We start from the raw sequence: 19498 nt of genomic DNA on the forward strand, positions 1-19498 counted from the left end.
AATGGTATGGGTCCTGACTGATATTAAAGGGTAAAGAGACTTTATATGCATCTCTGCATATGGTAAGTACTGAGTCCATGGAAGGCTCCTCTGACTGTGCCAACGTCACTGCTGCCCAGTGCCTGTTCAGTCTTGTACCCACTGCTCCCTTACACACACTGCAAATCCTAGACACTGAGTACTTACGGAAGCAATCTGATGTAACAGTGATTTTCTGCTAGGCTTTCCTCTGAGAACTGGCTGTGGATGGGATTGTAGCAGTGTCTACCTTGATACTGCACATTGGTGTAAGGAGACTTGCTCTCCATGTGCTTCCCACTCACTGGTGACTTTGGGCAAGTTTCCCAGATGTCAGTATTCCATTTATGTTCCATTTTTGTTTTTAAAAAGGAGAAAAGCAGCAGGGTTTTGGGTGGTGTTGGAAACATGCTTATCCACAGCCCAGCAACAGGAGAGAAAGGCAGTACAGGAGGCCTTCTGGCACCTTGTTACCACAGCGTGTTGCCGCTCTGAGGGACAGAATTGTGTTCCTGTGTTATGGCCGTGTGTAGTCCAGGACCCCTGTTGCTGCTCAGGAGGACAGTATGACAAAGCCTGCTGTGAAGCGGCAGCTCCGTCCATCCCTTTCTTACTGAGCTGAAGAGCTCTGCTGTTTTCCAGGTGCCGACTTATTAAAGCTGACAAAGGAGGATTTAGTTCAGATTTGTGGTGCAGCCGATGGAATTAGGCTCTATAATTCCCTGAAGTCAAGGTAAAACACTCTACACTGTTTTGCGTGAGCTGAAAGGGACTTTTCTCTGCGTGGGGGATTTGGTGGGCAGAATGTGTTTCCACGCTAGGTTGGCGGTGCCTGTATGTGCCATCGGGCACTGTGCTCACGAGAAGACTGTTTTGTGTACACCTTCAGGGCAGGCACTGATGAGGGCAGAGGTAGACTAAGACTGGTAGCAATGCACATGGGCAGGACTGATTTCTTGAAGACGACTGGGTTTGTTGCCAAGAAAACAAAACTTCTAATTTAGGTGAGCTCTACAGAATCTATGGTTTTCAAGGTCATGATTATTGTTAAGCAGTTATTAAATGTGAACGTGTAACTGTCAATTAGAATGCTAGAACTGTGACTTGCTGGCTTGAGACCCACTGCTGCCATTACCATCTCTAGACGTCTGTGCTAAGACTTTAGTAAACTCGAGCCTTACTGATTTCAAATTGCTTAATCAATCTTAAAACTTAAATTTACCAGCATCTGACAGACCATCTCAGTGGTTTAGAGTCTGGACCTGTGATAGTTGGTGTGAGGTGTGTGGTTTTTATATTTTTATTAGAAAATTATTTTGCATAATGAAATAACACTGTAACGTTCTCACAAGGAGAAATAGGCCATAGATCCCTGTAGTTGTTGATCATACACGTGTGAGGCGGCTTGGCCTCCCAGACTCACTGATGGCGTCTTCTGATTGCAGGTCGGTTAGGCCCCGCTTAACCATCTATGTCTGCCAGGAGCAGCCGAGCAGTGCTGTGCCACAAGGGCAGCCACAAGCTGCAGGCAGTGGAGGTGAAGGTGGCGCTGGGACGCCCTGCGGTGGGTATTGACGGCATTTCCTTCCCGTCCTCCCTCAGGCTGACAAGAGCCGCAGGACTGCCGAGCTGACAGGAGCAGCTATAGGGCCAAGTCCTTGAAAGGAGGGAACCTTCTTTGTTCTCAGCTATGTATGATATAGATCTCTTTTTATGTAAGAAATTCCCAGCAATCAGTACAATAACTTGAATATGTTGAGGCATTTCTGGATGAGTGTCACATTGGCAGCTTGCTGGGAAAAGAGGTGGTTGTTTTGGTTTTTTGGGTTTTTCCCCCTCCATTTCACTAACTAGATGGGGGCTGGGGGAACACATGACAGGCAGGTCAATGTAGCAGTCTTCCCCCAGTGTAGACTTGCCTGGGGTGAGCATCCACTGTGTCCCATGCAGCCAGAAAGGTGAGCTGTGTCTTTGGTCGGCGTCAGCACAAGCTGTATAGTTTACCTTCTGACTAAGGAGGCTTCTTTGCCTTGCAGATTATCTCAGTTGGACAGTATGAAGCACTGTGGCCTCTGTTACCTCTTTTTTCCTCCCTCCTTTGATTAGAAACACTTTAGGAGAGTGAGAGGTTGAGACCAGGTCTTACTGGGTAGTCTAAGCTGGTCTCTGCGTTGCCATTCTCCTGCTTCATCCTCCAAAGGACTGAGGTCACGGATGTACATCAGCACACCTTGCTCTCACTTGTATAGTAGTAGTAATGTCCCTTCTTCTTGCATTCTGAAACAGAATGGCGGTGACATTCAGCTTCAGGGAAACATAAGCTATGGAATTCAGAGAGGTACCTGAGAGTAGTAGAGCTCTGAGAAATGCCTCGTGGCTTGGGTTTTTTTAAATGAACAATCATCACAGCTGTGGCTTTTAAGACCAAGGACACAGATTCTTACAGGAACTCTCTGTATCAACCGTCATACCCCTCACTCACATTTTGCCAGGAGTGTAGTGTTAGGGAACGTGTGTCCTCAGAGATGAGTGTTAGAGGGCAGGAGGTGGAGACATGGGGGACCTTTCACATTTAGTGAGCGTAAGACCAGGTAGTAACACTTCAGACTTCAAGCTTTTCTTCACTGAACTCGCTCACAGCCCTGAAGAAGCCACAGAGGGTATGCGAACAATAGCTCTGACCCTGTTCCTGTAAACAGAAAGTTATGTCCACTTTCTTAAAAGAGCCAGGAGGCAGGAACTTGTCCCCAGTCATTGATATGGTAGTCTTCAGAGTCTTCAGAGTTGCCTCTAGTGTTCTGCTCTAATTCTAGGCTTCTCCAAATGTGTGATTAGTGGCTGTCCCTGTGCATGGAGCTGCTCACTTCCCTAGTGAGGGCTGTGTCCGGTTTAGTTGGTGGTTGAGGAGGACCCACTTGACTGACACACAGACTCAGAGCACTGCTGTGTTCAAGGCACAGACAGAAATATCAGAAGGTGGATGTTGAACTGAGGCTGGGACTTCCTAAGGAAGAACCAGACTTCATTTTCTGAATCCTTATTTTTCATAGGGTGCTGTCTCCATTTCTTTTAATTTTGTGTGTGTATAGGCGGTGACAGGGATAATTTTTAGACTTACATCATCATTTGGAGGATTGGTTCAGACTCCTTTTAGAGTTTTTTATGCATAATTAGAAACATGCTTTTTTAAAAAAAGCTTGCTTGTGACATAATTTATAAAGCACCCTCGTCCCGTTGTGTCTGCGGCATGACATTTTAACCCACATACATATCATTTTCATCCTCTGTCCCAATCCACTGCTCCCATTACTCTGATCCCTGATGCTTTTAACCTCTCAGTCTATGAGGCTGTTAGAGAAAAATGAAAGTCATACAGTTGTTATACAGGCAGGGTTAGTATTTATTGTATATACATGAGTATAAATAATAGGTTTTTATACCTCAAGTAGATGGTTGGGGAATGTAAGGGGGCAAAGAAATGTTAACCTTGTCTCTGTTTCTAACTGTGAATTTTATTCTTTAGCACTTTGAAAAGACAAGACTGTATAGATCAAGTATAAACAGCAAATAATATTGTTAAAGTGCTATTTTCCTTTTTTTCAGTTTATCATGCAATCTACTTGGAAGAAATGGTTGCTTCAGAAGTTGCTCGAAAACTTGCCTCGGTGTTTAATATTCCTTTCCACCAAATTAACCAGGTTTACAGACAGGGCCCCACTGGTATCCACATTCTTGTTAGTGACCAGGTAAATCAAACAGGTAGTAGTCCCCCTCCTGCCACACAGGTACTCATAGTGTTGGAATGTAAGACATGCTGCTGGCCTCTTTTGCAGTAGCTGTGTTTAAATATAGCCATTTATGAAAAGGTGTGGTCACAATAGTATCCTAGTAGCAGAAGGAGTACAGTCAGGGAAGGGACTGAGCTTCCCCTAGAGCTCGTAAGGTTTGTGGCAGACGCTGGTTCTTTCTTTGAGGTGAGGCATTAGGTATGTTCTCCTTTTACACATTGTTGGAAGAGTGGCATTTTTAAAACATGTAATATTAGAAGTATAACTCCCCATGCTCCAGCTGTGTTCACTGACAAACTGTAACAGTAGGAACCAGCCGATGTAATCTTTAAGTCGGGATTCACAGGCCCGGGCACAACACGCTGCTCAGTGGCTCACAAACAACAGGCATAAACGTTTACTGTCTCCTACTGCTGTCAGCGTGACTGGGACTGTGTATTTGTGTAGGAAACATGCAGAGGTTGTGTCGGAGTCCTTTATAAATTTGTCATTTCTGGTCAGTTAAGGACTGAGAGATCGTAATTATACTTACATGTCTGCTTTATCCTTCTAGATGGTTCAGAACTTTCAAGATGAGAGTTGTTTTTTATTCTCTACAGTAAAAGGTACTTTTTATGTGTGTGTGCCTTGGTGTGTTGTGATTATGAAGGACACGGTGACCTGATTAGAAGCTCTTGTGTATGTGTATATTCTTGAAAAAGATATCTTTGCAAATTTTAAGAGGTTGGAACATGGAGGGAGAGCATTTTTAGTGTTTGAAATAGAAATTATCAAGCAGTGCAGGAAGGGCTGGTTTTAGATGACCTGAAGAGACCAAAGCGTCCATTCAGCCAGTGTTTACTGAGCATTTTGTCCAAGACAGCACTCTGTTGATGCTTAAATGAAACAAGGGCTCGAGGAGAATCCCATTGTAGTGGGAAAAGAAAGTCAGAATTGACCAGTATTCGGTGACACGAAGGAATAAGTCAGTGCCGAGCTTATGGGAGTTGGGTAAGCATGGAGCTGTCAGAGACAGCTTTTCTGAGGAGATGGTCTAAGAGAAGGAAGATCCGGCCATAGGGCTAACCCAAGGCAGAGTGGGATTCTGCAAAGGAATCCTCTAGTTTCTGTGAGGTGTGGAAAAAGCCCATGAAGCATGAGAATGAACAGAGCACAGTGGGTCTGGGACAGAGGCAGGCCCTGGCATACAGTAAAGACAGGTGGTGATGGTCATCGGCTCTTATATCAGATGGGTTGGGAAGGCAATGAAGTGGTTTAAATAAAGGAGCAAGGGGGCTGGGGTTTCCTTCTGCTCTCTCTGTGGAGACAGATGACAAGACAGCAAAACTGGAACACGGAGGCCAGAGGCAAAAGGAGTGTATGGATGTGGGCAGGGCGCAGTTGGTTCCTGGTTTGATAGAGGAATAGTTGTGACTGCCAGGGCAAGTGGCTGCCTCATCAAAGAGGCAAGTCAACTTGGTCTGAAAGCAGGCAGCTAATTGTACCATTCTGAGGTGCACTGAGTTTGAGGTGCTAATTTAGAAGTTTTCAGATGTCATTAGTGACTAACGGTTGGGCAGGATGTACAGAGGGAGCAGTGTGGGAAGAGATCCAGGCCAGGTCAAGTGAGCTCCAAACTACAAGGTTAGCAGGAATGGGCAGAGAACGTGGGTTAAGACCAGTTATACTGGTCTCAGCACAGACCCCACCCCTAGAAGAGGAAGCAGTCACACGGTAGTGACTCTGAAAAGGTGCTGCCCAAAAGGGTTTGAAAATATGATTTGCTTTATACTTGATTGGCCATCAGGCCACCTTATGTGGACACCTGCACATGTGACACAGTAGTGAATTGGTTCGCTGCTTATATGAAGAAACAGCTTTAATTTTAAAATGTAATAGCTTTTATTTTGAAAAATTAAAAAAAAAAAACAAGAAAAAAAAAACCAAGAAACTCACGTTTACTGGGGAACTTGTGTCCTGTGAGGCTGTGAATGCTGCAGCATTCGTTCCCACAGGGTCTCCCTCAGGGCCTCCCTCCAGCATGGACACCTTCATTTCTGTCTTTATGGACGTCTTCACGGAGTCTCACAGTTTTCTGAGGCCATTATGTCTTGCTATCTGCCTCTGAGAGTTCAGTTCTCCAGCAAAGAGACGTCCGTCTCCAGCAGAGCCTGCAGGTCACCTACACATCTTTTGCAGGGCTTTCTCAGCTCTGCCCTCACAGTGCTTTGGCCCGTTTTGCCCTAGCGTACAAGCGCATCTGCTGCTGCTGCTCTCGTAAGCCTTGCCCTGTAGAGCTGGGCTCCCTGAGCAGTGTTACAGAGGATGCATCTGAGGGGAGAGGAGCTAGAGTAGTGCAGTCAGTCTTACTACTGTTTCTCTTCTAAGCTTAGTTCAGAGTTTTAACCCTCCCCCCCTTTTTTCTTGCAGCTGAAAATAATGATGGTATTCACATAATTTTGAAGTGATACCTTATACAGACTGAACTCTATTCAGTACCAAATAAAGTCATGCTTAAAAGTGTGTGAAGACTGAATCCAAGAAGTCTGGGAATTGGATTTTACTGTGAAATGTTTCATATTGAAAACACAAGATGACCTTCCTAATGAGCTGTAGGAGAGACAAGTCTCCTCATTGTCACTGCCACAGCCCAGCATCCTCGTGAGAGAGAGCATGTCAGGTGACGTGCAACCAGCTCCTAACCATGGTGATCACGAGTACTTGCTTCCCTGGCAGGGGCCAGCGGAAAGACCCCCGCCCCACCTCCCCCAGAAGCAGTTGCTGCTGCTTTTCACACTGTATGCGGTTTGGATTGAATGTAAAACTCAACCGTGGGCATTTACCTTTCTGTGCCAGTTTGGCTTTTGTTGCCTGACCCTTATGCTGACCTGGGGAGGAGATAGGGGGAGCTTCTGGGGGAGCTGCCCTGCACTGCGCTGACAAAGCAGAATCGGTCAGGTAAGAGGCTGAGCACCTCCTCCGAAGTGATCATGTCTGAAGGTGTTCGTCAGAGGGGATCCTGCCAGACAAGAAGGGCCAAGATGATGAGCAAACAGCACTGTCAGCCATACCTTGTGAGGTCAGTGTGAGCCCTAAGAGTACAGAGACTTGGGTGTTTGGCTTTCGCTCCCAGTTTTAGCATTTTAGTTTCTGGATCTCACCTTTTGAAGCCTCCTTGCCTTTTAAACTCGTGTGGTTTCCTTTTCTCATCTCCCCATTCCCCCACTTCAGCCTCCCAAGTAGCTGGGATGCTAGGTGTGCACTCACTTGTCTTGTGCCCAGCTCTGTTCTTAAATATGTCTAAAGCCCTTCCCCAGACATTAGAACTAGGTGATGGAATGGGGGACAGTATTGTTGTTGATAGTTTCTGATGATATTAAAGGAATTTTTTGAATGAGACAAAATTACCCATGGAAACACTAGATGTCATAACAAGACACTAAAATGTACCATAAACCTTCCCTTTTCTCCCCTCAAATACTGAGTTTCAATACAATCATGGATAGATAGTGTGGTGATTGGTGGGGGCTCTATACTCTGCATCCTTCTTGCTTTGTCTGTGACAGGTGTGCCTGTGAGTCGTGTACTCGCACACTGCTCAGAAAGGGAGTCGTTGGCTTTTCCCTTTCTACGCCGCCATTACCTCTCCCCTCACTCCGAGTTTTTAAAAACTTCTTTCCATTTTAATTATGTAGCGTCTGTACCCGTTTGCTCAGCTGCTGGCTGTGAATGCGCTTGTCTGACCCCTGTTGTTCGGGTGGGTAGGAATAGTTAAGGTTTAAGTGTAATCTCCCCCAGAAGACAGACTACTCCATCCTTCAGTGGGCAGAAGCGTTGACAGCCTGTTTTACCTGTCCCTGGTTAATTACTTGCCACAAAACAAACTGTCTCAATATTTTCCTCTGGGGCTTGGCAGTGCTGTAGCTCTGCAAGCCCTCTAGGGGGCGCTCCCATCCGTCCTTCCCTTTGCTTTTGTGTGACCACATGCTTTCTTTCTGTACCATTCACTTACTTGGGAAAGAAGTGAATTTATCTCCTAATTGTTTTAGAATTTTGCTTGTCTATTTAGCTTTCTTTTTTGGATCTCATGATTTATGGAACAATAAATGTCATTTAATGCTGTGTGCTATTTTGAATTCCTTATCAGATTTTAGAAGTGGGGTGAAAGTACTCATAAGCTCCTTAGACTTGATCTTGTGCTGAGCTGCACGAAGTGCGAGTCTAGTCTGTCTCAGTGAGACATGTTCCTGACCCACGGCACCAGCAGTTTGCTACTTGGGTTATAGGACGTACAGTTCAGTGTAATAAATGTTTTCTGATTGTTTTGTAAACGTATTGCTCATTTAAAATCTAAGTTGTCCAAGCATCATCTGAGATCACATGAAATCAAGGGCTGCCCTCAATGTGCATGGTGCATGACATTCACCCCGACTTCCACAAAGGCGATGTGACTCAAGACAAGTAGTTACAGGAACTTCCTGCTGCATACTTAGAGGAGACAATCAGGCTCTGCTAGGCTTGAAGTCGTGGTCACTGAACATTGGGTACGCCATCTGCGATGGGCCGCACTCTATCGTCATCTCTGGTATTTAATAGAGATGAGTGTCGTGACTCACTGGACTGAGCCTAGGGCAAACTTCTTTAGCAGCGTCTCCGTCTGTCACAGCCCAGCCCTCCCCACAATGGGAGGAGGCAGACCAACCCTTGGTGTCGCAGTAAGCAGAATACAGGGATTCGCTCACCTGGTGAGCCCCCTAGAGTGCAGTGGGGAGTCACTGCCTCTGTCCACTCAGCCGCAGAGAGAGCTCAGTTTTGCAGTTCTGGTTGGGGAGTGGTTGCTGGGAAGGTTCAGCTACTGTTACTGATAAAGAAGTGGGAAATGGTGCACAGAGCAGCAGCACCGTAGTAAAGGACAGTACCCTATTGCAGTCCCAGGGACAGGAGCACCTGCGTCTGCACAGTGGATTTGTTCTTTTTGCCTCATGATGTCACGAGCGTGAAGGCCCTGGTGACTCCAGTGCGCATGGTGAGGCTCTGTGAATTTGAGAGCCGCCTTCACTTCGTTCATTTGACCTTTTCATGTGTAAAGTTTAAAATAGTCCTGATAGGATTCCTAAAAATTCAGAGTAAATTAAAAAAAAAAAAAAAAACACATCCATTCTACGTATATCCGTTCATTAGTTTTACTTGATTATATTATAGATAATTTAAGCCTTAATTCTGGATTTCTTCAAGGTTCCTGCGAGTTTTTTGAGGAGTGTGGGCTTAATTGGCTTTTCTCCTTTAGCAGAGTGCACTGTGTGCTGTAGCATATGGCAGAGCGTATAATTTCCCATGGATCGATGCAAAGGGGCTTGGGTTTGGTCCCTAGACTTGGGTATGATGAGCTGACAGAAAGAGAAAGGTGACGAGCCCGCCCGCCCAGCTCAGAGGCCTTGTATCTTTGGTGTCTTCTGCAAGTATGTTAACATGCCTTTCACACGTGTTTCTACATGGCAAACTACCAGCCACTCTGAGTTTGCAGTACAGTCACGTTGATAAAGGTGCTATTTAGTCCTCACAGTGGCAAGTCCTGCAGATCAGTAGGAAGTGCTCTGAATTACATTAGACCACTGGCGTAAAGATCAGGTAGGAAACCAACAGACTCTTGCTCTGCTAGGGTTGTGCTAACACTGAAGGTGTACGTAGAATGCTGACAAAGCCAGATGGGGCTCATACGCCTAGGTACCCACCTCTGATGGGCTCCAGGCTGCACCACACCACTCTTGCCGGGTGGTAAGTGACACGGGCCTGGGTCTGCTTGCATCCTAGTGACGTTAAGGTGCTGGGCATCACCAGTTTCTGCAGGTATGTGGGCCGAAGGTTTTTACCTGTAATGCTTTCACCACGGAGAGTCCAGAGATGGAGCGAGCAGTCAGGAGACTGGTCTAACCTGGAGGGTAGGGCCCATGGCCTAAGCAGCTGCTGTCAGAGTATAACACAGCATCTGCACAGTCGATGTCCACTTCCTGCCACTGCTGGTGGAGGGGTGACTGGAGCAAAGTAGGCATGGACTTTGACACGAGGAAGCTGAGCCTGGAAGGAAATAGGAAACGGGGAGTCATCTGCCCTGGTCTTAGGAGTCGTATATAACCTTTGAAAACCTCTAGTCCATCTACAATTGGTTACCTTATTATTAGGCAGGTAGACTGCTGTGAGCTAGAACTGTCCCTGTTAAACCCTCTACTCACTACCAAATCCAGCACCTTCTGAAGACACATGGAAACACTTCTCTCAAGTGGCAGCAAGAAGCCTAAGGTAGCACTTGTGTAATCAGAGTTTGTATAAACACACCAGACTAGACAAGTGAATATTGGTTTTAGTACATTGTGTGCACTAGGGTAAGTGCATGCCACAGCATGTATGTGGAGGTCAGAAAACATGAAGTGCTTCTATTCTACTTGTACCATGTTCTTGGCCTTAAACTCAGAAGACAGGTACTGGCTGAGCCCTCTAGCCTGGTACAAAAACTCATCTGACAGCCTACCATTCTTCAGTAATCCCTGATCAGCATCCACCAGTCTGGATATTGATTTCTGGGTATTCCCCATTGCCAAGGAGAGCTTAAGAGGGGCTCACACCTACCCGCATACGCTTGATGCCTGCACGGGTGACCTGCTGGCAGTCGTACAGCTCCAGTCTCTCCAAGCCCCGGCAGTTCTCCAGGTGCTCCAGTGAGGCGTCAGTGACAAGAAGGCAGTTGTCCAGCTCCAGTACCCGGAGTCTCTCGTGCCCACAGGTGCTGCTGCTCAAGTGTAGGATCCCTTCATCGGTGATGAGCTCACAGTGGGACAAGCTCTGCGAGGGGAGAAAGACATTCTTTAACAGGACCCTCATTCCAAGTTCTACCTAGCAAAAGCTGGGAGCCGGCTCCTCAAGGGCCCAGAGTAACTGCTTGCTGTGATGGTATTTCCTCTGGAAAACACGTGCTGGAGATTTAGTGCTGTGTGTGGGAAGGGTCACCATGAATAAATGGAAGTCTGTAAGGGCCAAAGACTACAAAAGCCTCCTCTGACTGACAGCCAGCGTGCTCCTATCCCCCTGTCCAGTACTATAGGAAAGTCTGGGGTTTTCTCTAAGAGCACACACTAGAGGAGTTGGTAAGGTCCTGGGTTTGCTGCCCCAGACCATGGCAGTTAAGTTTCCAACCAGAAACAGGAAGTATGTTTCAGGGGCATGGTTCAGAGTTAACTCTCCAGCAGTTTTATGGGTCAATTTGAATAGAGGTGTCACTAGTAAAGCCAGTAGATTTACTGTCCTTGTTTAAAATGAGCAGGGTTGGAGAGTGGCTAGTAGTTAAAAGCACATACTGGTAGCTCGGCTACAGAAGGATCCAATGACTTTGGCTTCCATGAGCACCCACAGTCTCAGGCATGTACCCCAGCACAGACAAAGTGCTCACATTAAAAATGCAAACATCCATGACTCAATTGTGGCTATGCAATGAGACTCTGACCGTCGTCATTTATCACTAGCCTCTTGGAAGTGGTAACTAAGGTTACAGAAGTACAAGGATGAATTTAAATAGCAAGTTTACTTAACTTCAGGCTGGACAGTTGTCTCACTATGAAAATAGAAAACACACACCAACATTCAAAGTTCTCAAGAGAAAAAGGAACAGAGCCTGAGAGCGACCGACAGGACGACCATGGCAGTCTGTGAGCTAATGTCTGAGGTACTGGGGTTCAAGTAGGAAAGGGCAGAACGTGCTTTGAGGCCCAGGCTGGGGGACAAGAATGTCAGGCTCAGAGTGTAGTAGGAGATAGAGGCAGGGACGGGGGAGAGCTTAACTTCTCTAGCGTTTCTACATGTTTCTACATGTACATTTGGGGGAATTTAGAAATTCTAAATGAATTCCTTAAGAGGATTTTGGGTTATTTACATAGTTGTACCTCCTACAAGTTTAGCAGCCATAACGTGAGAATTTGAAATCCTCCAATTCTAAAGAAATTTTATTATCACTACAGATAGGAACGGGCCACCGTGAGAACGCAGTGCAGTGGCAGTTGTGGAAGATGCACGCTAGGTAGAAGATAAGTGTGTGTTTAGGTTTTGGACCCAGCCTCAAGTACTTCAAAGTGTATCCGACAACCTGGAAGCCCAACACCTTGGCCCCATTTTGGATACGGGACACTCGGCCTGGATAGACCTGGTGGCAGCCAACTGCCGCTGATACCAGCAACCTGGCCTGGGGCCTGTTTCCAAAGCAGCAGCCAGCGTTGCTATGATACTGCACTGGTGTGTGTGCACCACTGAGCTCTACAGTGTTATGTCCTTTTGATTTGGGCTTTATTTTGCTTTCTTCTGATGACACTGTCCTTGGGGACCTGGCTCACTTCACGTAGTATCATGTCCTCAGGCTCACCCATGCTGAAGCATGTGCCAACAGCGCTTCAGTCTCAACGGCATTCTTGGCATAGGAAGCATGTCGAGTTCACCTGTTGACATTTTGGTTGCTTCCCCATGACTGCTGTGGAATAATACTGCTAATGTGGGTGTGCTGTCTGCCTCACATCCTTTGAGGTTGCCTGTGTCTTGTGTTTTAACGTACTCAGCAGTGGCACTGTAATACTGAGGACCCGCTATCTTGCTTTCTGTGATAGTAGATTCATTTTATATTCACACCAATGTTCTCCTGCACTTCCTTGATAAGATTTCCACACGGGGGCTGGAGAGATGGCTCAGCGGTTAAGATCACCGACTGCTCTTCCAGAGGTCCTGAGTTCAATTCCCAGAAACCACATGGTGGCTCACAACCATCTGTAATGAGATCTGATGCCCTCTTCTGGTGTGTCTGAAGACAGCTACAGTGTACTCATATACATAAATAAATAAATCTTAAAAAAAAAAAAAGATTTCCACACACAGGATTCTGAGGTGAGAATTCTTGACCTCTGCCAGTGTCTGCCCAAGGATCCTGGGAGAAAGTGGCTTTGGTGGTTGGAAGATGGCTGATGATGAGTATCTGTCCAAGGTCTGATCAGCTTTGACCTACAGGACATTTTACCAACTTGGGACTATTTAGCTCTGTTTTGATTCTGTGATACTATGACTGTCACATCCTTTGTTCCTGCTCCCTGTCACCCCCACCTTTGTTTTCTTTTTCAATTAATTTTTATTGGATATTTTAAGTATTTACATTTCAACTGTTCTTTCCCTTCCCCCCTTTTCCCATACTCCCTACCCCTGCTTCTATGAAGATGCTCCCACTCCCACCTCAACACCCTGGCATTCCCCTATACTGGGGAAAAGAGCCTTCATAGGACCAATGGCTTCACCTTCTACTGATGACAAACATCCTCTGTTACATATGCTGCTGGAACCATAGGTCCCTTCCATGTGTATTCTTTGGTTGGTGGTTTAGTCCCTGGGAGCTCTGGGGGGGGGGGGGGGTATGTTTAGTTGATATTGTTCTTCCTATGGGATTGCAAACCCCTTCAGCTCCTTCAGTCCTTTAACTCCTCCATTGGGGTCCCTGTGCTTAGTCTGATGGTTGGCTACAAGCATCCTCATCTGTATCAGTAAGGCTCTGGCAGAGCCTCTCAAGAGACATCCATATCAGGCTCCTGTCAGCATGCACTTCTTGACATCAGCAATAGTGACTGGGTTTGGTGACTGCATGTGGGATGGATCCCCAGGTGGGGCAGTCTCTGGATATCATTTTCTTCAGTCCCTGCTCTACTCTTTGTACCTGCATTTCCTCCCATGAGTATTTTGGTCTTCCTTCTTCTTGAGCTTCATATGGTCTGTGAATTGTTTCTTGGGTATTCCGAGCTTTTGGGCTAATATCCACTTATAAGTGAGTGCATACCATGTGTGTTCTTTTGTAACTGGGTTACCTCCCTCAGGATATTTTCTAGTTCCATCCATTTGCCTAAAAATTTCATGTAGTCATTGTTTTTAATCGCTGAGTAGTACTCCATTACTGCAAGCTGGTACAACCACTCTGGAATTCAGTCTGGCGGTTCCTCGGAAAATTGGACATAGGACCTGAGGACCCAGCTATAGCACTCCTGGGCATATACCCAAAAGATGTTCCAACCTAGAATAAGGACACATGCTCCACTATGTTCATGGCAGCCTTATAATAGCCAGAAGCTGGGAAGAACCCAGATGCCCTTGGAATGGATACAGACAATCCTCCTAATCCTTGAGGCACAAAGCGGTCTTCTGTGTCTGCTTGCAGTTTTGTAAATGATCAGGCACTTCATGTTCTTATCGTTGTTCTGGCTTTTGAACTCACTGCTTGACTTCTGTTTCTTAATTCAAACACTATGCATTTATCCGCCATTATACAAGCTGTCACAGCTTCTTGAAGAGATGGTTGATATCAAATCTGTGACATGCAAACCACCAGGCAAGTTAGATTTATTTTTAATGCCAGAAAGCATGGCAAAACTCAGAATCTGGGGTTGGGGATTTAGCTCAGCGGTTGAGCGCTTGCCTAGCAAGCGCAAGGCCCTGGGTTCGGTCCCCAGCTCCGGAAAAAAAAAAAAAAAAAAAAAAAAACTCAGAATCTTCCTGAAATGAATAACACTGAATTAGGAAAAACAACAACAATAAACCCATATCCATTTACAACAAACACTAGACAGAAAAATAGGTGATATTCTTTTCAGTTACATCTTTGTAGGTATAAAAAATGACAGAATTAGAAATGATCATTTTGCAAAACTTCATTGCAACTTAGTAAAAGATCACTAATCACTATTAAAATTATGGAATGAAAAATGGGTGGATACCAAACAGGACAGACTGCTTACTCATTAAAAAGGGAACATTGGTGAGGCATAGACACTGTCAAGTAAGCCAGGTACACAACAGTGTGACCACTGAGTTAGAACAATGCAGGTGCTTCGTGAGGAAGGCAGTGATAGATACTCGTTACCTCTACAGACCTCTGGGCAAATCTACTTCTGAATGTATGACAAAAGAGAAGGTGAGACTTCTCTAACTGGCCTCTTCAACAAAATCATCAACAAAGGGCATAGGGGAGGCACCACCCACAGTGGGCTGGGCCCTCCCACATCAATCATTAATCAAGGGAATGGTTCAGAGGCTTGCATACAGGGCAAAGTGGTAGGGACATTTTCTCAGTTGAAGTTTCCTCTTCCAAGATGGCCCTTCCATGGGAAAGTCCTTGAAGTTGTCTTCCTCTCCAGGAGACCCAAGTTGACAGGCTGCTTCCTCTTGGACACCAATGGCGCTGCACCAAGTCCCACACCACTCAGATCAGCCACAAAGTTGGAAGCCTCAGTTGAGGCACTGATTCTCCAATACTGTGCAACCATTCCAACCCTTTGTTTTCTAAAGGCTGTGCTCACTTGGCAAGAGTAGGCCACTCTGTTGTTGGGTCCTCCACTCTGCTTTAAGGCTGTTCGCTGATTTTTGGTTTTAATTTTCTGAGCAGTTCTATATACTGTATTTGTGGGCATTGATTTTCTGTTGGTTTTATGGTATCTTCATAATTTGTACCAGGAACATTTTTCTGAAGTCTCCTTTAAAATGTCATGTTAATCTGGACTTGTCATCTGCAATGTTGCCACCAAACATGTCCTTTCTTGAGTCCAGACTGTTCTGTTTATCCAGAAGGTTCTGACTGCTTCATTACATCTCCTTGCCCCAGGCCTGTAATATTCTGTTGCTGTGGGGTAAGGCCCTGTACATACAGTGGGCAAGTCTCCATACTGAGTGGTCTGATGTCTATGGGGCAGGTGTCTTGTCACTGTGAGACAGAGGTAGATAGGTGTTCAGATTCGGGTCTGGTGAGGCTCTAGGTCTAGGCTCCTTGTGTGGTCTCAGGCGATACTGCAGATCGACACTCCTGGGCAAAGAGGAAAGACTCCTAGTGGTCCATTCTCCTTTACTGGCAGGGTAGAGAAGCACAGTGCTATTTGGAGTTACCGAGAGTCCTTCTGGTGCCCAGAACCCCTTGAGGGAAACTGATCACTGGAAGGCAGGGGTCCTGTGAGGACTAGACAGCATGCGGAGAGAGGGCCCAGACCCTTTCCCCTAGGGCTGAGAGAACGTGCACAGCAGACCCCTCAGAGCACAGTGCTAGGGAAAGGTCTCTGCACCTAGATAATGGTGTTTTTCTTCTCCCTGACAGGGTGAACACGAGGTGAAGTGAATCGATGATGGGGCTGTGATTTCCTATCAGCTCCTCTCCCTCCTTACAATAGAAGTAATGTTTAGATGCCTCACAGCTCATGCTACCCCAGCACGGGCTGAGACCAAGAATGATAGTGGCTTTACACAGAGTGGACCCCATGGCATCTGCCGGGGGGAGGGTCCTCTCATTCCTAAGACATTCTTAACTCTCAGCAGTAACTCAGACTCACCAGGGCTTGCAGCTTGGGGCAGTGGATGGAGAGCTGGATCAGAGTGCTGTCAGTGATCTGGAGAGAAACACAGTTGGCGTGTGTGGCTTCTGAACCAGGACTTAATACCCACTCCTGGATTCTCCTGAGTGTAGGCTCAGAGGGAACAGAAAGAAAACTAACACCTCATCCATGCACACTCTGGCTCACATTGTCAGTGTGTCCTAGGGAGGCACACTGTTCTCTGGCCTTGCTTCCGGTGCTTGAGGGAGCCTAGGGACGGGGTATTAAAGCAGTGGAGTTGTGGGGGGGGGGTCCCCAGAACACCTTCCTGTAGCCACCCTGTCATGCATCCAACATCCAGGTTCATTCCTCTCACAAGCTTTGCAAAATAGAAGGAAATCCTGCCTGTGCTTGGAAATGGATGGTACTCTCCTGCATGTGGAACCACCAAACCCTTATAGATCCCACAACAGGTGCCTGATCCCCACCACCATGCTGGGTAGCAGTGGTGACCTGTGCTTGCTACAATGCTGGGCCCTGAGCAGTGACAGAGCAGCCCTAAGAAGCTGCCAAGAGCCTACTCACCAGGACACATTCTTCAAGGTCCATCTTCTCCAGGTCATGACAATTCTGGAAGAGTCCACAAGATACTCTGCTATGTGGGCGCAGAAGAGTAGCCCTGTAGCCCACCCAGTCCACTGAGCAGGGGCTCCTGTTCCTGCAGCCATCCCAAACCAGCAAGCTCACTTTGAACAACGGACATGGCTACCCCCCCCCGCCACGCCCTCCAGCACCATCCTCTCAACCGAGAAAGAGAGTTGTCACAGCTTCCTACAACATAGATCAGACTCCTCTGTAGGAGGTGGGGACAGGACACAGACAGTACCACAAGCCGTGTGGGAGACCGAATAGAGCACAGTCCTGGCCAGGGAAGCCAAGCAGAGGCCAGCCTGGGTTCACACAGAAAGGTCAAGGTGGGCCTCACTGACAAGTAGGGGCACTGAGGTCTGAAGGCACCCAGCTCATGGGCAGTGTGTGCTCAAGGACAGCTATGAATGGGGCCAACATTTCTTGGTAACTCAACTGCATAGTTCTTTTTTTTTTTTTAAACATTTATTTATTATGTATACATCATACAGTTTTCTGCCTGCATGTATGCTTGCAGGCCAGAAGAGGGCACCAGACCTGATTATAGATGGTTGTGAGCCACCATGAGGTTGCTGGGATTTGAACTCAGGACCTCTGGAAGAGTAGACAGTGCTCTTAACCTCTGAGCCATCTCTCCAGCACCAACTGCATAGTTCTTAAGCATGAGTGTTGTAAGTGACAATATTACGTCAAGAACTTGGACACACCTGCCAGGGTCTCTCTAGTGTCCTGGCCATCTGAAAAAAGTCATCATAGCCATCTTCTGAAGCTAGATGTCATTTTCTTCGCATTCCCCAAACTACCCAGAGTCGCTTTGAATTACAGCGTAGTTTTGTCTCAAACTGGATGCCTTACCCGAGCCAGCAGTGTGAAGCCTGCATCGGTCAGATGGGAGCATCGGGCAGCCTCCAAAACTCTGCAAAGTGGGCACGGGGGAAGAAAACACATAGCACCCGGTTAGCAACAGAAACACTGTATGGTGCACATTCTCAAGTCTGCTCGGCTCTGTGGCACACTGAGCCACTTCCTGTCATGTCCTCCTGGGTCTCGAAAACAGGGCCTCTTGGGACAGGTTGAGTGGTACCAGGCTCGAAGGGATGGGTACTAAGTCCGAATGTCTCATCACAGTGAACCAGGAGCCCACCACAACTGTTTTAGAACACAATTAAAATGGACTCTTGCTAAACAAAATCGTCTCTCAACCCACAGTATTTATCTTGTGGTGCTGGGGACTGAACTAGCCCCAGGCATGCTGGCAAGGCCTCCACTCCAGTTACCCTCGAGGGGACCTTAAAAGTGTAAGCAATGAAAAAGATGAGTTCATCCTCATTAGAATCAAAACAGTTTTGATGTAAAGAAAGATAGAATGTTCTCACTGCCTCTTTGTATGGTCTCTGTTAAGGCTGTTCGTTCTGAGACAGAATCTACAGGTTCAGATTTTTGCTTCCCTCCTTATCCATGAGATGCAAGACAAACTGATTTTCCTTTGGGCCTCAGTTTCTGCTGCTGAAAGTGGGGGTCCACTCACCGAGGTGTGTTTAGTTAAATCAGGGTGGCGCAGGCCTGTGGGGTCGGCTACTCTCTGCACCACGCTCTCTGTGTGCAGAGCTAGTGTTTGGGGCAGCAGCAGGAGTGCACTACCTTGGGAACCAACCTTTCTGCCTACACTCAGGAGGACAAAAGGCAAGCAGCAGAGTTTGCCCATCTAGTGACAGGGTTAGCAGAGACATTCAACCATTCTACGCACCCCCAGACCACTCCAATGACCAAAGCCAAAGCGTAACACATGAGGTAAAATATGAACAAACACGGGAAACAGACCAGAGACTACATGAGAGTGAGCTGTGCTACACAGCCTCCCCCCCACCCCCGGGTGGGCAGAGGCACTGTCATACCGCAGCCTAGCCAACACCTCCTGGCTCTACCACCCTAAGTGTGGCAAACCTACCCCCTATGGTAGCCTAGTTGGTCCTCTCAGAGCCAAAGAGCAAAAGGGGGTCACACTCACTGTAGTCTGGGGCAGTTCAGGCCCAAGGCCGTGAGAGATGCATCCGTAAGGTTGCTACAACCCGAGAGACACAGCGCCTGTAGCCGGTGGCAGCCCCTACAGATCTGCACCACGCCGTCATCAGTGATGCGCTGGGAGAAGAGCACAGGGTCAGGAGCCAGCAATCACACGGAGCCCGGGGGAATGAGCCTAGTGCGGTCTGCCCGGTTCTCCGCTGCCTACAAGCACTTCACCCTGACACCCAGCCAAAACACAAGCAGGCTGCATGGGGCAGCGCTCACCTGTAGTCCTGGCACTTCGAAGGTGAGGCAAGAAGAGGCCTAGTCCATCCTGGACTTCATTAGTGAAGCCCTACCTCAAAACAAAACTAGCCAAGTGTATACCTTTGGTCCCAGCACGTGGGAAGCAGAGCTAGTGGAGTCTGGAGTCTGCCTAGTTCCAGACCAGCCGAGGCTGTATAGTAAGACCCTGTCTCAAACAAACAAACAAACCTGTCCAAAATCAAAGTAACAAATAAGTCTGGGCGATCACTAGGTTGGTAGGTGCCTGCCTGGCATGAATGAGGCTCTCTCTGAATTCAATCCCAGCACTGCTAAACAAACGAGAGTAGAGGGGAGATTCTGCACAGCGGAGAAATATCCTAGTATTAGTGATGGACACTGAAAGGCCAAGACTCCACCTGGACAGTCATCAGA

General features: G+C 47.1%; 2 protein-coding genes across 37 annotated transcripts in view; one reads left to right on the forward strand and one right to left on the reverse strand.

Annotated features, from left to right (window-relative positions):
• The window catches only part of Ubp1 (upstream binding protein 1), a 45759-nt gene extending 37850 nt beyond the window's left edge, over nt 1–7909 (forward strand). For 19 of the 35 annotated variants that reach the window (XM_087561541.1, XM_087561548.1, XM_087561535.1 and 16 more), the window contains 5 exons: nt 661–751; nt 1464–1582; nt 3622–3764; nt 4360–4411; nt 6216–7907. In XM_087561541.1, coding sequence (XP_087417667.1) covers nt 661–751; nt 1464–1582; nt 3622–3764; nt 4360–4411; nt 6216–6253 — 443 coding nt within the window. In that variant the 3' untranslated portion in view covers nt 6254–7907. Of the gene's footprint in view, nt 1–660; nt 752–907; nt 1023–1243; nt 1300–1463; nt 1583–3621; nt 3765–4359; nt 4412–6215 lie in introns of all 35 variants that reach the window. The other 16 variants (XR_015626561.1, XR_015626560.1, XR_015626566.1 and 13 more) reach the window with 4 other exon arrangements.
• A 1045-nt stretch (nt 7910–8954) lies between these two features.
• The window catches only part of Fbxl2 (F-box and leucine-rich repeat protein 2), a 48401-nt gene continuing 37857 nt past the window's right edge, over nt 8955–19498 (reverse strand). Inside the window, exons 10-15 of one of the 2 annotated variants that reach the window (NM_001427212.1) lie at nt 18804–18934; nt 17651–17711; nt 16733–16777; nt 16166–16222; nt 10410–10622; nt 8955–9860 (exon numbers count right to left, since the gene is read on the reverse strand). In NM_001427212.1, the coding sequence (NP_001414141.1) occupies nt 9753–9860; nt 10410–10622; nt 16166–16222; nt 16733–16777; nt 17651–17711; nt 18804–18934 (615 nt within the window). In that variant the 3' untranslated portion in view covers nt 8955–9752. Of the gene's footprint in view, nt 9861–10409; nt 10623–14485; nt 15649–16165; nt 16223–16732; nt 16778–17650; nt 17712–18803; nt 18935–19498 lie in introns of those variants that run through there. The other variant, XM_087562988.1, reaches the window with a different exon arrangement.

Source organism: Rattus norvegicus, chromosome 8, assembly GCF_021556685.1.
Source record: "Rattus norvegicus strain SHRSP/BbbUtx chromosome 8, alternate assembly SHRSP_T2T, whole genome shotgun sequence".
Taxonomy (NCBI): Eukaryota; Metazoa; Chordata; class Mammalia; order Rodentia; family Muridae; genus Rattus; species Rattus norvegicus.